We start from the raw sequence: 17,133 nt of genomic DNA, 5'->3' as shown, positions 1-17,133 counted from the left end.
ATTTTACACTTTTATATCCTTTTTATATTCCTTGCTTTGGATACTAAGAAAAAATAGGTATGGCTAATCCCAATTTACCAAATTGGCTTCAACAAACTGTTCTAGACTAGATTAAAAACACATGGGGCAGAAATATGTAAAGTTTGAGTCTTTATTAAGAGCAATTGTAACAATATCAACTCAGTGTATTATAAGAAAAGTAATAAAAAACCCAATAGCCTTGGTAACATTAAAGGAGACATCATGAAGACAATACATTCTTGCAAGTTGAAAAGAACCTTTAACCAATTAATAAGATAGCCTACTGATACTGTGTATACTTTTGAGTGAAATTGTATAAAGGTTTAAAAAATACACTCAATACGACACACACACAATAATCATGTATGTGATATAACCAACCTCACATTCACAATTTAAAAATCAACACTCTCAGTTTTGTTTGTTTCTGTAACAGAAAAATACATTCAACACAACACAAGCAAGAACAGATAGGATTATTTTGAATGAAAGAAATGAAGGCGCTAAAGAAATCATACTTTTTTATTTTGTGGATGAGTAAGTGGTGAAGGTTGTGTGACTGTGGCGGCTAGTTATTGAGCTTGATCCCAGGTCAACGCTGCTTCTGCGGGAGCCCAGCCTAGACCCACTCCTTGAGCCTGACTGTGACCCTGGGGCAGATGAAGCATTATATGGACTGCTGATCCCTTTGGAGGATACTGATGAGGCCTGCAGCATCATTACACCAGTATCTTCTTCCACTAGGCAATTGTCAAGGGCTTGTTTGTAACAAATTTTGAGTTTGCTCTTAGGGCACGTCAGATTCTTAGTGTGATTTTTAACATCTTGGAGCTTCTGAGCTGTTCTCACATCTACCCAGCCCAAGCTTAGTGCATCTTGAAGGTTTCTTCTGCAGCCCATTTGTGGGTCATAGAGTCCACCTGTCACAAACTGGTATTCTATGAATCTATTGCCTGCCTCGTATGGCAGCCATCTTTCCTTAATGGCCTCAGCAGCAGACATCTTTCTCTTTGTTTTAACATCCTCAAATCCCACAAATGCCTTTTGGGCAGGCTTGAGTCTATTGCACATGTCTTGCGTTATTATTCCCATGCGTAATGCCTCTTGAATGCCAACTCGTTGGCCATTTGCTGGATTAATTATTCCACCAGTGCAAGCTTGGGCCTCTAAAAGTCTTTGGCCAGTGATGGAATCCACAAGACCACGATTGACAGCTTCGGTTATAGTTATTTTCTCTAAAGAATCTGTGTCAAAGACGCCACCTACAGGATTCTGCTCTGTCATAACTATTTCAACTGGGGGGGTCAGAGTGATGGAAACACTTGAAGCACGATTAGCCGAATTAGCGGAGTCATCACTCATTGATGAGTATTGCTCTGTAATGGTGGTGGTTCTAGTTGTTGTCATTGTGGAAGGAGTTGGGGATAGTGGTGACATGATGGTTGAAAATGATATATCTGATGATGTTGGAGAGACTGCGGATAATGCTGATGTCAGAGAGGATGTACTTGCTCCTGCACTAGTTTTGGGTGTTACGGTAGAAGATGTCACATATGAAACTTTTGAAACTGTTTTAGAGTCTGATCCAGCAGGCTTAAATGTATCACTGATGACCCTTCTTGATTCCAGTGATTGTGATGTTGGAACAGCTGACAATGATGACAATGTTTGTGAAGATGTTTTTGACATTTCACCAGTTTGGGATGCAAGCGTAGATTTTACAGATGACATATTTGAAATTGCTGACTGTCTTGCAGAATCAAAAGCATCATGTTTAGTTTGATCACGAATGGTGTCAAATATCTGAGAAGTTGTGGTTGATGTTGAAGCGGATGGTGATATTGGTGCCAGCTCTTCACTTGTTTTAGATGTGTATGTTGTATATGTTTTCACAATGGATATGGCAGACTTTCTTGTAGAATCAAATGCATCACGTGTTGTTTTATCGATAGTGATGTCTGATGATTGAGTGGCTGAGGATGATGCAGCCGTGGATGGTGATGTTACCACTGAAGTTGTGCTTGGCTCTGTACCAGTTTTAAATGTGAATGTTGAAGATTTCGCAGAAAAGGCAGATGCTCTCGCAGAGTCAAATTCACCATGTTTACCTTTGTCACTGGTAATGTCTGTTAACGGTGACGTTAGAACAACTGATGTTTGTGAAGATGGTGCCGACCCTGTGCTGATTTTGGATGTGAATGTGGACGATTTTACAGAAGATCTGTTTGAAACTGCAGACTCTCTTGAAGAATCAGTGACAGGTTTAGTTTGTGATGTTGCTGCGGATGACGATGATGCCACGAAAGGTGAACTTGGCTGTGCACTAGTTTTTGATGTGAATGTTGAAGAGATTACGGAAACAGCAGGCCCCCTTGTAGAATCAAAAGCTTTGTCCATGATCTCTGTTAACTGAGCAGCTGAAGACGGCACTGCAGTTGATGGTGACGTTGGTGGCAAAGATGTCTGTTGGGCTGACTCTGCTGTGGTTGTGGATGTGGATGATTTTACAGAAGATGTTTTTGTAATTGCAGTATGTTTTGTAGAATAAAATGAACCATGTCTAGTTTGGTCACTGAGGGTGTCTGGTAGAGCAGCTGAAGCAAGTGTTGTCGATATTGTTTCCAGTGAAGACGTACTTGGCTCTACACTAGTTTTAGATGTAAATGTAGATGTTTTGACTGAAGATATATTTGAGCGTTTAGTAGAATCAAAGGTGCTGCTGTCTGTAGACTGTGCCGCTGAGGGGGATGTTGCAGATGAAGATAACGTCTGTGTGGTCATACTTGGCACTGCAGTCAAGTTTGATGTGAAGCTAGATGTTTTTACTGAAGAGACATTGGACACAGTGGACTGTTTTTTAGAATCGGAGGAGCCATGCTTGGTTTTATCCCCAATGCTAAGTTCAGCAGCTGACGGTGATATTGTAGACGACATTGTCAGTGAAACCGAACTTGGCACTGCACTCATTTTAGATGTAAATGTAGATGTTTTGACTGAAGATATATTTGAGTGTTTAGTAGAATCAAAGGTGCTGCTGTCTGTAGACTGTGCCGCTGAGGGGGATGTTGCAGATGAAGATAACGTCTGTGTGGTCATACTTGGCACTGCAGTCAAGTTTGATGTGAAGCTAGATGTTTTTACTGAAGAGATATTGGACACAGTGGACTGTTTTGTAGAATCGTAGGAGCCATGCTTAGTTTTATCCCCAATGCTAAGTTCAGCAGCTGACGGTGATATTGTAGACGACATTGTCAGTGAAACCGAACTTGGCACTGCACTCATTTTAGATGTAAATGTAGATGTTTTGACTGAAGATATATTTGAGTGTTTCGTAGAATCAAAGGTGCTGCTGTCTGTAGACTGTGCCGCTGACGGGGATGTTGCAGATGAAGATAACGTCTGTGTGGTCATACTTGGCACAGCAGTCAAGTTTGATGTGAAGCTAGATGTTTTTACTGAAGAGATATTGGACACAGTAGACTGTTTTGTAGAATCGTAGGAGCCATGCTTAGTTTTTTCCCCAATGCTAAGTTCAGCAGCTGAGGGTGATGATGCAGACGATGTCAGTGAAGTCGAACTTGGCACTGCACTCATTGTAGATGTGGATGTAGAAGATGCTACAGAAGATCTGTGTGAAACTGAAGATAGCATTGCAGAATAAAGTGGACTTTGTTTAGTTTTATCAATGATGATATCTGCCAAATCAGGTAGGGTTATCATATGCGATTGATACTTGTACAAAAGGATCTGGTTTATCACTCCTTGTTCCACGAGTTCATTAATATCAAATTGTCTCCCTGTTTGTCTGTCAACAATCACAAGATGGGTTGAACCATCTGAAGCAGGTATTGTTACTTCCTCCCAATCACACTCTTGTTGGGCCAACTCCAAAAAGGTTTCCTCGTCAATATATCCCTTGTCATAAGCTTCGCGCACTGACATTTCTTTATTAGTCTCTGGGTCCACAATAACAACTCTTCTTCTTCGTTTCTTCTGGGTAGTCTCAGGCTTTTTCTTATCAAAAATTGGCAAAAGAAGAAGCCCTGTTGTTTTGTCTTTGATGCAGCGCTTCTGAAGATCCAGATAGGTTAAATTCTCCTGTGTATTTGGGTCAAAAAAACCTTTTGTGTCATCACTGTCATCCGTCAGAATCTGGTTCATTTTCTCATCAAAGTAGCCTTTTTTATAGGCTACACTAACATCAATACGGTGGCTATGTTCAGGGTCAATAATACCACCACTGGCAATCTGGGCTTCCAGTAAACGAATGCCATGGCCTTTTTCTATCAGACCATTATCCATAGCTTGGAAAAGGGAGATAATTTTGTCAGTTCCCGGCATTTTATAGCCAGTTACTGCTCTTTCTGCAGACAGCAACTTGTTCCTAAACTCTGGCCCAAAAAGTCTTTTACTGAAGGCCTCACTGACAGACAAGTAGTCATTGTTGACAGGATCAATTATAAAACCTGACGCTGCCTGGGCTTCAAGCAATTCCAAAGTAGTTCCTGGTCGTAATATACCAGTTTTCATTGCTTGATAAAGGGGCATAACTCTGTCACAGGCTTCATGATAGATACCTGCTATGCAAGTGGACCCTCTCAAATAAGGACGTAAACGATCTTCAATATCCTGATGGGTTATTTTCCCTTCTTTCAACAGGTTCACCTCTGACTCGTCCAACAATTTGGCCTCAACAAGTTCAACTAGTGACACTTGGCGCCGGAATCCCTTGAAAGTTACACGTTCTTTGGGCTCTGGAAGCAGCAAAAGCCCTGTAATTGGATCAGCTGTACACTTTTTCTTTAAGGAAATGTAGTCAGTTGCTTGTTGAGTTTCAGGGTCCAGATAGACTTGGGGAACTTCCTTTAGTCTGTTGTTTATATCATCATCTATTAGATTTCGTGCCAATGCAATGTCCCTTGGGAAGAAGATGCTCAGAACTGGATCCAATATTCCTCCAGCAGCTTCTTGGGCCTGAAGCGCTCGCAAAGCTGTATCCTTGTCTATTAGTCCTCTTTTAAAGGCTTGTCCAGCTGACAAAAGATCATTTGTAGTTGGGTCTTTGTAACCTACTGCAGCTTTCTCGGCTGCCAATAATCTTGATTCATCATCTTTGTCTACAAAACCTTTGGCACAGGCTTCCTTTACTGTCATTCTTGTATTTGTTTTCGGGTCAATGATGAGCCCTGTGGCTGCTTGAGCCTCCAAAAGAAGGTCAATACAATCTGGAGGCAAAGTTCTATTTTTCTTTGCATCTGTGAAAGACATTTTCTTCATTGGTCCAGCTGCCACACCTACAATTGAGCCTGTTCCTTTAAGGAATGAACTTTTGTCTATAGTCACATCATACATTGATATGACTCCCTTTATTAGCTTATCAATAATACGTTCATCAATTACACCACATTCCAATAACTGCTGTGCTGAAATGGACTTGCGGACACCATCAAAAATGAGGTTGGAAGGGTCAATATCTTTAGATAATGGTACTAGTTTTTGCCCCGTGTTTGTGTCAGTAATGCATTTTTCTCGCAAATCATCATAGCTGATGTTTCTTCCGGTTTCTGGGTCAATGTAACATTTAGGGTTGGCTTTTAATGCTTTCCACGTGTCTTCATCCAAAATTTGACGCCTAATTGCAGCGTCTTTAGGGAGAAACATGCCCAGAGTTGGATCCAGGATGCCTCCTACTGAAACCTGAGCTTGCAAGAAACGCATTGCTGTGTCCCTTTTAATTAATCCTTTCTTCATGGCTTGATACAACGACAGGGTGTTCTCAGAATCTTTGTCCTTGAAACCAAAAGCAGCTCCTTCAGCTTCCAGTAATTTATCTCTACTTTCATTGTCCAACATTCTTTGTCCATATGCCTGATTTACAGTAAGTTTTCTGTTCTTTCTTGGGTCAATAATGTGACCTGTGGCAGCCTGGGCCTCCAACAATAAATCTGCGCTGTCTGACGGAAGAAGAGAAAGTTTTTTGGCTTCAAAAAGAGACATTTTACACCGTTGCAACGTCTGAACTCCAGCAATAAGTCCAGTGCCTTTCAGATAAACTTTCAGCTCTTCAGAAACTTGTGCAACCGTCTTTCCACCTTTTATCAACTTGTAAAATGTTGTTTCATCAATGATATGATAATCAAATAACTCTTGTGCTGATATTTGCTTGTAAAGGCCTTCAAACATAATTTGAGAAGGATCTTTTTGTTCTTGCATTGGCAGAAGTATCAGGCCTGTGGGAGAATCAACTCTGCTCCTTTTCTTCAGCGTATTATAGCTTACCATTTCCTCTGTGTTTGGATCAATATACAGGCAAGGATTTTGTGTTAACTCTTGATAAAGATTTTCATCTAATATATGTCTTTTAATAGCAGCATCTTTTGGGAGAAAAACACCGATTTTGGGGTCTATAATGCCTCCTGTGGCCTCCTGGGCCTGTAACAGACGTAGTGCAGTTGTCTTGTCAACAATACCCTTTTTCAGTGCGTCAAACACTGATAGAGGGACAGATGAGGTAGGATCCTGAAAACCAACAGCAGCAGCTTCTGCTAATAATAGTTGGTCACGGGTGTGAAGATCAAACATTCCTTTACGGTGTGCCTCATCAACTGTTAGCCTCTGATTTGTCTTGGGGTCGATGATGTGACCTGTGGCAGCCTGAGCTTCCAACAGAAGATCTGCGCACTTTGGCGAAATCAATCTTTGTTTCTTGGCTTCAGAAGGGGACAATTTCTCAAAAGCACCTTTTGTCACACCAGCAATTGGACTACTCCCCTTCAAGAATATCTTTATCTCCTCTGATACCTGAAGAACAGTTTTCTCTCCCCTTTTCAGTTGCTTAAATGTTGTAGCATCTAGGAGGCCACAGTCAAGTAACTGTTGTGCAGTGATGGATTTACAAACGCCTTGAAAGATTAGTTTGGAAGCATCAGCTTTTGCACTGACTGGCAAAAGAAGAAGTCCTGTGCGAGGCTCAATCTGGCACTTTTTCTTTAACTCATCATAACTTACATGGTTTCCATTTTCTGGGTCCAAGTAAAAAGCAGGATATTGCTTCAATATCGAATATGTACTTTCATCCAACAGGTTGTGCTTGATAGCTGAGTCAATAGGTAAAAACACACTGAGAGTTGGATCAAAAATGCCACCAACAGACAATTGTGCCTGTAAAAGACGAAGACCCGTTTTCTCGTCAGTTACTCCTTTTTTAATGGCCTCAAAAACAGAGAGACGTTTGGATGAAGATGGATCTTTGTAACCGTCTACAGCACCCTCTGCAGCCAGTAATCTTTCTCGATCCTTGATTTCTAAAACATTTTTAGCACAAGCTTGATCAACAGTTAACTTCTGGACAGTCGTGGGCTCAATGACATAACCTGTGGCAGCTTGTGCTTCCAGGAGTAGATTTGCACACTCTGGTGTCAAGAGCATTTGTTTTTTGGCTTCAGTTAAAGACATTTTACCTTTATTTTCAACAATTATCCCAGCAATTGGGTTATTCCCTTTTAGATAATGTTTTATATCTCCAGACACCTCTGTTAAGGACTTCTTTTTTGCAACCAGATAATTCAGTGTAGACTTGTCGAATATGCCACATTCACATAATTGTTTGGCTGTTACTGGTTTGCGGACACCATCAAATAAGAGCTTGGATGCATCCCCCTTCTCAGTGACTGGTAAAAGAAGCAGGCCTGTGTGAGGCTCTGTTTTACATTGTTTCTTTAAATCATGATAACATGTGGCTTCCTCTGTTTCAGGGTCAATGTAGCACTTAGGATTTTTGTCCAAGATACGGCTAGTGTTGGTATCAAGAATGTTGCGTTTAATAGCTGCGTCTTTGGGCAGGAAAACACTCAGGCTTGGATCTAAAATTCCTCCAACAGACTCTTGTGCTTGTAGCAGACGAAGTCCAGTCTGATTGTCAATATGCCCCTTCTTTATGGCCTCAAATACAGACAAAGGTTTGGGTGAAAACTGATCTTTGTAGCCCAAAGCAGCTTTTTCTGCTGCCAGTAATCTTTCTTTATCACGAATGTCAACTAGTTTACTGGAACATGCTTCATTTACAGTCAGCCTCCTATTATTTATAGGGTCAATAATATGTCCCGTTGCAGCCTGGGCCTCCAAGAGAAAATCTGCACAATCTGAGGGTAAAAGCATTTTCTCTTTTGCTTCAGTGAAAGACATCTTTTCATTTTTCTCATTAATAATGCCAGCAATTGGCTCAGATCCACGAAGGTTCACTCTTTTGTCTAAAGATACCACTTGGACAGACTTTTTTGATCTCTGAAGGTCGTCAAAAGTTAGCTTGTCGAGGATGTCACATTCACGTAATTGTTTTGCAGTGACTTGCTTACATACACCATCAAAAATGATCTTGGAAGCATCACACTTTTCAGAGATGGGAAGAAGTAGAAGGCCTGTTTGAGGCTCTGTTTTACATCTTTTCTTTAAATCATTATAACTTACAGCTTCCTTTGTTTCCGGATCTATGTAACACTTTGGACTCTGGTTTAAGAGGCGGCTAGAATTATCATCCAAAATGTTACATTTGATTGCTGAGGCTTTAGAAAGGAACACGCTCAGGTCTGGATCTAAAATACCTCCGACAGACTCTTGTGCTTGTAGCAGACGAAGTCCAGTCTCCGGGTCAACAAGCCCCTTCTTCATGGCCTCAAATACAGACAGAGGTTTGGCTGAATATGGATCTTTGTAGCCCACAGCTGCTTTCTCTGATTCCAGCAATCGTTCTCGATCCTTGGGGTCCACCACTTTTTTAGCACATGCTTCATCTACAGTCAATTTCTTATTGTTTTGAGGGTCAATAATATGTCCCGTTGCAGCCTGGGCTTCCAGTAGCAAATCTGCACACTCTGGTGTCACAAGCATTTCTTTCTTTGCTTCTGATAAGGACATTCTTTTGTTTTGACCAACAACAATTCCAGCAATTGGCCCAGTCCCTTTAAGGTTCCCTATTTTTTCTGCAGACACCTCTTTGATGGACTTCTTTCCTGTCTGCAGATCCTTAAGTGTGGGCTTATCTATGACTTCACAGTCACTTAATTGTTTTGCTGTCACAGGCCGACGGACGGCTTCAAAAATGAATTGAGAACCGTCAAGTTTCTTGGTCACTGGTAAAAGTAGCAGACCTGTTTTAGGCTCTGCTTTAAATTTTTTCTTTAAATCATTGTAACTTATGGCTTCCTCTGTTTCCGGGTCAATGTAACACTTAGGATTCCGTTCCAGGGTATTGCTAGTGTGTTTATCCAGGATGTTATGTTTAATAGCTGCGTCTTTAGAGAGAAAAACACTCAGATTTGGATCTAAAATTCCTCCAACAGACTCTTGTGCTTGTAGCAGACGAAGCCCGGTCTCAGGGTCAACAAGACGCTTCTTCATGGCCTCATGAACAGACAAAGGTTTGGCTGAATATGGATCTTTGTAGCCCACAGCAGCTTTCTCTGCTGCTAATAATCTCTCTTTATCACCGATGTCGACCACTCTATTGGTACATGCTTCATTCACAGTCAGTTTTTTATTGTTTCTAGGGTCAATGATATGGCCAGTTGCCGCCTGGGCTTCAAGAAGCAAATCAGCACACTTTGAGGACAAATACATTTGCTTTTTGGCATCTGTTAAGGACATTTTTTCATTCTCTGGAGTTATGATTCCTCCAAGTACACCAGCACCTTTGAGATTAACTTTTTTGTCTGCTGATACCTCTGGAACAGACATTTTTCCTGTCTGCAGTTTCTTCAGTGTTTGCTTGTCAAGAACTTCATATTCATGTAACTGCATTGCTGTCACAGGCTTACGGATACCATCAAAAATAAGCTTAGAAGCATCCAGTTTTTCAGAGACAGGTATAAGTAGAAGGCCAGTTTGAGGATCTGCTTTACATGTTTTCTTTAAATCATTATAATTTACAGAGTCTTCTGTTTCAGGATCAATGTAACACTTAGGGCTCTGGCCCAAAGACCGTTTAGTGTTTTCATCCAAAATATTACGTTTAATAGCTGTCTCTTTTGGGAGGAACACACTCAGTTTTGGATCTAAAATACCTCCAACAGACTCTTGTGCTTGTAGCAGACGAAGTCCGGTCTCAGGGTCAACAAGGCGCTTCTTCATGGCCTCAAATACAGACAGAGGTTGGGCTGAATATGGATCTTTGTAGCCCACAGCTGCTTTCTCTGCCTCCAATAATCTTTTTTGATCATCGGGGTCCACCACTTTTTTAGCACATGCTTCATCTACAGTCAACTTCTTATTGTTTTGAGGGTCAATAATATGTCCCGTTGCAGCCTGGGCTTCCAGCAGCAAATCTGCACACTCTGGTGTCACAAGCATTAGTTTTCTGGCTTCAGCCAAAGACATTATTTTGGTTTGACCTACAAGTATACCAGCAATTGGCCCAGTCCCCTTCAGGTTAGCTATTTTATCTGTAGACACCTCTTTGACGGACTTCTTTTCTGTCTGCAGATCCTTAAGTGTGGGCTTGTCAATGATTTCACAGTCACTTAATTGTTTTGCTGTCACAGGCTTGCGGATGCCATCAAAAATGAGTTGAGAACTATCAACTTTCTTGGTCACTGGTAACAATAGCAGACCTGTTTTGGGCTCTGCTTTACATCTTTTCTTTATATCATTATAACTTACGGCTTCCTCTGTTTCCGGGTCAATGTAACACTTGGGATCCTCATCCAGGGCACGGCTTGTGTTTTTATCCAGGATGTCACGTTTAATAGCTGTCTCCTTGGGGAGGAACACACTCAGATTTGGATCTAAAATACCTCCAACAGACTCTTGTGCTTGTAGCAGACGAAGTCCAGTCTCAGGGTCAACAAGACGCTTCTTCGTGGCCTCATGAACAGACAGAGGTTTGGCTGAATATGGATCTTTGTAGCCCACAGCAGCTTTCTCTGCTGCCAATAATCTCTCTTTATCACCAATGTCGACCACTCTGTTGGTGCAAGCTTCATTTACAGTGAGTTTCTTGTTGTTTTTAGGGTCAATAATATGGCCAGTTGCTGCCTGGGCTTCAAGAAGCAAATCTGCACACTCTGGTGTCAAATACTTTTCCTTTTTGGCCTCTGTTAAGGACTTCTTTTCATTCTTCTCAGTTATAATTCCAGCAAGTGGCTCAGTTCCCTTGAGATTAACCTTTTTGTCTTCAGATACCTCGGGAACAGACTTTTTCCCAGTCTGCAGATCCTTAAGTGTGGGCTTGTCAATGATTTCACAGTCACTTAATTGTTTTGCTGTCACAGGCTTACGGACACCATCAAATATTGCCGGTTTGTTTGACACTGGCAAAAGAAGAAGACCTGTTTGAGGATCTGCTTTACATCTTTTCTTTAATTCATCATAATTTACAGAGTCTTCTGTTTCAGGATCAATGTAACACTTAGGGCTCTGGTCCAGGGACCGTTTAGTGTTTTCATCCAAAATATTATGTTTGATAGCTGTCTCTTTCGGGAGAAACACACTCAGTTTTGGATCTAAAATACCTCCGACAGACTCTTGTGCTTGTAGCAGACGAAGCCCATCATCTTTGTCAACAAGCCCCTTCTTCATGGCCTCAAATACAGACAGAGGTTGGGCTGAATATGGATCTTTGTAGCCGACAGCTGCTTTCTCTGCCTCCAAAAATCTTTCTCGATCATTGGGGTCCACCACTTTTTTAGCACATGCTTCATCTACAGTCAATTTCTTATTGTTTTGAGGGTCAATAATATGTCCCGTTGCAGCCTGGGCTTCCAGTAGCAAATCTGCACACTCTGGTGTCACAAGCATTTCTTTCTTTGCTTCTGATAAGGACATTCTTTTGTTTTGACCGACAACAATTCCAGCAATAGGCTCAGTACCCTTGAGATTAATCTTTTTGGCTTCAGAGACCTCGGGAACAGACTTTTTCCCTGTTTGCAGATCCTTAAGTGTGGGCTTGTCAATGACTTCACAGTCACTTAATTGTTTTGCTGTCACAGGCTTGCGGATGCCATCAAAAATGAGTTGAGAACTATCCACTTTCTTGGTCACTGGCAATAATAGCAGACCTGTTTTAGGCTCTGCTTTACATCTTTTCTTTATATCATTATAACTGACGGCTTCCTCTGTTTCGGGGTCAATGTAACACTTGGGATCCTCATCCAGGGCATGGCTTGTGTTTTTATCCAGGATGTTGCGTTTAATAGCTGTCTCCTTTGGGAGGAACACACTCAGATTTGGATCTAAAATTCCTCCAACAGACTCTTGTGCTTGTAGCAGACGAAGTCCGGTCTCAGGGTCAACAAGACGCTTCTTCGTGGCTTCATGAACAGACAGAGGTTTGGCTGAATATGGATCTTTGTAGCCCACAGCAGCTTTCTCTGCTGCCAATAATCTCTCTTTATCACCGATGTCGACCACTCTATTGGTACATGCTTCATTTACAGTGAGTTTCTTATTGTTTTTAGGGTCAATGATATGGCCAGTTGCTGCCTGGGCTTCGAGAAGCAAATCTGCACACTCTGGTGTCAAATACTTTTCCTTTTTTGCATCCGTAAAGGACTTCTTTTCATTCTTCTCAGTTATAATTCCAGCAAGTGGCTCAGTACCCTTAAGATTAACCTTTTTGTCTTCAGATACCTTGGGAACAGACTTTTTCCCAGTCTGCAGATCCTTTAATGTGGGCGTGTCCAGGACTTCACATTCATATAATTGTTTTGCTGTCACAGGCTTACGAACGGCATCAAAAATGAGTTGAGAACTATCAACTTTCTTGGTCACTGGTAGTAATAGCAGACCTGTTTTAGGCTCTGCTTTACATCTTTTCTTTATATCATTGTAGCTTACGGCTTCCTCTGTTTCCGGGTCAATGTAACACTTGGGATTCTCACCCAGGGCACGGCTTGTGTTTTTATCCAGGATGTCACGTTTAATAGCTGTCTCTTTGGGGAGGAACACACTCAGATTTGGATCTAAAATACCTCCAACAGACTCTTGTGCTTGTAGCAGACGAAGTCCGGTCTCAGGGTCAACAAGACGCTTCTTCGTGGCCTCATGAACAGACAGAGGTTTGGCTGAATATGGATCTTTGTAGCCCACAGCAGCTTTCTCTGCTGCCAATAATCTCTCTTTATCACCGATGTCGACCACTCTATTGGTGCATGCTTCATTTACAGTGAGTTTCTTATTGTTTTTAGGGTCAATGATATGGCCAGTTGCTGCCTGGGCTTCAAGAAGCAAATCTGCACACTCTGGTGTCAAATACTTTTCCTTTTTTGCATCTGTTAAGGACTTCTTTTCATTCTTCTCAGTTATAATTCCAGCAAGTGGCTCAGTACCCTTGAGATTAACCTTTTTGTCTTCAGATACCTCGGGAACAGACTTTTTCCCAGTCTGCAGATCCTTAAGTGTGGGCTTGTCAATGATTTCACAGTCACTTAATTGTTTTGCTGTCACAGGCTTGCGGATGCCATCAAAAATGAGTTGAGAACTATCAACTTTCTTGGTCACTGGTAGTAATAGCAGACCTGTTTTAGGCTCTGCTTTACATCTTTTCTTTATATCATTATAACTTACGGCTTCCTCTGTTTCCGGGTCAATGTAACACTTGGGATCCTCATCCAGGGCACGGCTTGTGTTTTTATCCAGGATGTCACGTTTAATAGCTGTCTCCTTGGGGAGGAACACACTCAGATTTGGATCTAAAATACCTCCAACAGACTCTTGTGCTTGTAGCAGACGAAGTCCGGTCTCAGGGTCAACAAGACGCTTCTTCGTGGCCTCATGAACAGACAGAGGTTTGGCTGAATGTGGATCTTTGTAGCCCACAGCTGCTTTCTCTGCTGCCAATAATCTCTCTTTATCACCGATGTCGACCACTCTGTTGGTACATGCTTCATTTACAGTGAGTTTCTTGTTGTTTTTAGGGTCAATGATATGGCCAGTTGCTGCCTGGGCTTCGAGAAGCAAATCTGCACACTCTGGTGTCAAATACTTTTCCTTTTTTGCATCTGTCAAGGACTTTTTTTCATTCTTCTCAGTTATAATTCCAGCAAGAGACCCAGTACCCTTGAGATAAACTTTTTTGTCCGCTGATACCTCTGAAACAGACTTTTTCCCAGTCTGCAGATCTTTAAGCGTTGGCTTGTCAATGACTTCACAGTCACTTAATTGTTTTGCTGTCACAGGCTTACGGACACCATCAAATATTGCCGGTTTGTTTGACACTGGCAAAAGAAGGAGACCTGTTGGAGGATCTGCTTTACATCTTTTCTTTAATTCATCATAATTTACAGAGTCTTCTGTTTCAGGATCAATGTAACACTTAGGGCTCTGGCCCAAGGACCGTTTAGTGTTTTCATCCAAAATATTATGTTTGATAGCTGTCTCTTTCGGGAGGAACACACTCAGTTTTGGATCTAAAATACCTCCGACAGACTCTTGTGCTTGTAGCAGACGAAGCCCATCATCTTTGTCAACAAGCCCCTTCTTCATGGCTTCAAATACAGACAGAGGTTGGGCTGAATATGGATCTTTGTAGCCGACAGCTGCTTTCTCTGCCTCCAATAATCTTTCTCGATCATCGGGGTCCACCACTTTTTTAGTACATGCTTCATCTACAGTCAACTTCTTATTGTTTTGAGGGTCAATAATATGTCCCGTTGCAGCCTGGGCTTCCAGTAGCAAATCTGCACACTCTGGTGTCACAAGCATTTCTTTCTTTGCTTCTGATAAGGACATTCTTTTGTTTTGACCGACAACAATTCCAGCAATAGGCTCAGTACCTTTGAGATTAATCTTTTTGTCTTCAGATACCTCGGGAACAGACTTTTTCCCTGTTTGCAGATCCTTAAGTGTGGGCTTGTCAATGACTTCACAGTCGCTTAATTGTTTTGCTGTCACAGGCTTACGGACGCCTTCAAAAATTAGTTGAGAGCTATCCACTTTCTTGGTCACTGGTAATAATAGCAGACCTGTTTTAGGCTCTACTTTACATCTTTTCTTTATATCATTATAACTTACGGCTTCCTCTGTTTCCGGGTCAATGTAAAACTTGGGATCCTCATCCAGGGCACGGCTTGTGTTTTTATCCAGGATGTTGCGTTTAATAGCTGTCTCTTTGGGGAGGAACACACTCAGATTTGGATCTAAAATACCTCCAACAGACTCTTGTGCTTGTAGCAGACGAAGTCCGGTCTCAGGGTCAACAAGCCGCTTCTTCGTGGCCTCATGAACAGACAGAGGTTTGGCTGAATATGGATCTTTGTAGCCCACAGCAGCTTTCTCTGCTGCCAATAATCTCTCTTTATCACCGATGTCGACCACTCTATTGGTGCAAGCTTCATTTACAGTGAGTTTCTTATTTTTTTTAGGGTCAATAATATGGCCAGTTGCTGCCTGGGCTTCAAGAAGCAAATCTGCACACTCTGGTGTCAAATACTTTTCCTTTTTTGCATCTGTTAAGGACTTCTTTTCATTCTTCTCAGTTATAATTCCAGCAAGTGGCTCAGTACCCTTGAGATGAACCTTTTTGGTTTCAGAGACCTCGGGAACAGACTTTTTCCCAGTCTGCAGATCCTTAAGTATAGGCTTGTCAATGATTTCACAGTCACTTAATTGTTGTGCTGTTACAGGCTTACGAACGCCATCAAAAATGAGTTGAGAACTATCAACTTTCTTTGTCACTGGTAGTAATAGCAGACCTGTTTTAGGCTCTGCTTTACATCTTTTCTTTATATCATCATAACTTACGGCTTCCTCTGTTTCTGGGTCAATGTAACGCTTGGGATCCTCATCCAGGGCACGGCTTGTGTTTTTGTCCAGGATGTTGCGTTTAATAGCTGTCTCCTTGGGGAGGAACACACTCAGATTTGGATCTAAAATACCTCCAACAGACTCTTGTGCTTGTAGCAGACGAAGCCCTTCATCTTTGTCAACAAGCCCCTTCTTCATGGCCTCAAATACAGACAGAGGTTTTCCTGAATATGGATCTTTGTAGCCCACAGCAGCTTTCTCTGCTGCTAATAATCTCTCTTTATCACCAATGTCGACCACTCTGTTGGTGCAAGCTTCATTTACAGTGAGTTTCTTGTTGTTTTTAGGGTCAATGATATGGCCAGTTGCTGCCTGGGCTTCGAGAAGCAAATCTGCACACTCTGGTGTCAAATACTTTTCCTTTTTTGCATCTGTTAAGGACTTCTTTTCATTCTTCTCAGTTATAATTCCAGCAAGTGGCTCAGTACCCTTGAGATTAACCTTTTTGTCTTCAGATACCTCGGGAACAGACTTTTTCCCAGTCTGCAGATCCTTAAGTGTGGGCTTGTCAATGACTTCACAGTCACTTAATTGTTTTGCTGTCACAGGCTTACGAACACCATCAAATATTGCCGGTTTGTTTGACACTGGCAAAAGAAGAAGACCTGTTTGAGGATCTGCTTTACATCTTTTCTTTAATTCATCATAATTTACAGAGTCTTCTGTTTCAGGATCAATGTAACACTTAGGGCTCTGGCCCAAGGACCGTTTAGTGTTTTCATCCAAAATATTATGTTTGATAGCTGTCTCTTTCGGGAGGAACACACTCAGTTTTGGATCTAAAATACCTCCGACAGACTCTTGTGCTTGTAGCAGACGAAGCCCATCATCTTTGTCAACAAGCCCCTTCTTCATGGCCTCAAATACAGACAGAGGTTGGGCTGAATATGGATCTTTGTAGCCGACAGCTGCTTTCTCTGCCTCCAATAATCTTTCTCGATCATTGGGGTCCACCACTTCTTTAGCACATGCTTCATCTACAGTCAACTTCTTATTGTTTTGAGGGTCAATAATATGTCCCGTTGCTGCCTGGGCTTCCAGTAGCAAATCTGCACACTCTGGTGTCACAAGCATTTCTTTCTTTGCTTCTGATAAGGACATTTTTTTGTTTTGACCGACAACAATTCCAGCAATAGGCTCAGTGCCCTTGAGATTAACCTTTTTGTCTTCAGATACCTCGGGAACAGACTTTTTCCCTGTTTGCAGATCCTTAAGTGTGGGCTTGTCAATGACTTCACAGTCACTTAATTGTTTTGCTGTCACGGGCTTACGGACACCTTCAAAAATTAGTTGAGAGCTATCCACTTTCTTGGTCAC

At 41.8% G+C, this 17,133-nt stretch overlaps 1 protein-coding gene across 1 annotated transcript; it reads right to left on the bottom strand.

Moving 5' to 3' along the window:
- Positions 1–223: 223 nt before the first annotated feature.
- On the bottom strand, positions 224–15,954 carry LOC306976475 (epiplakin-like; the record flags this gene model as incomplete). Its single annotated transcript, XM_079574407.1, has 2 exons — positions 224–13,953; positions 15,754–15,954. The coding sequence occupies 2 exons, from the start codon at positions 15,952–15,954 to the stop codon at positions 544–546; spliced, it is 13,611 nt and encodes a 4,536-aa protein (XP_079430533.1). The 3' UTR covers positions 224–543.
- Between the last annotated feature and the right edge of the window lie 1,179 nt (positions 15,955–17,133).

The sequence above is a fragment of the Gobius niger genome (assembly GCF_951799975.1).
Source record: "Gobius niger genome assembly, chromosome: 17".
NCBI lineage: Eukaryota > Metazoa > Chordata > Actinopteri > Gobiiformes > Gobiidae > Gobius > Gobius niger.
This window is presented reverse-complemented; position numbering and strand designations above follow the sequence as displayed.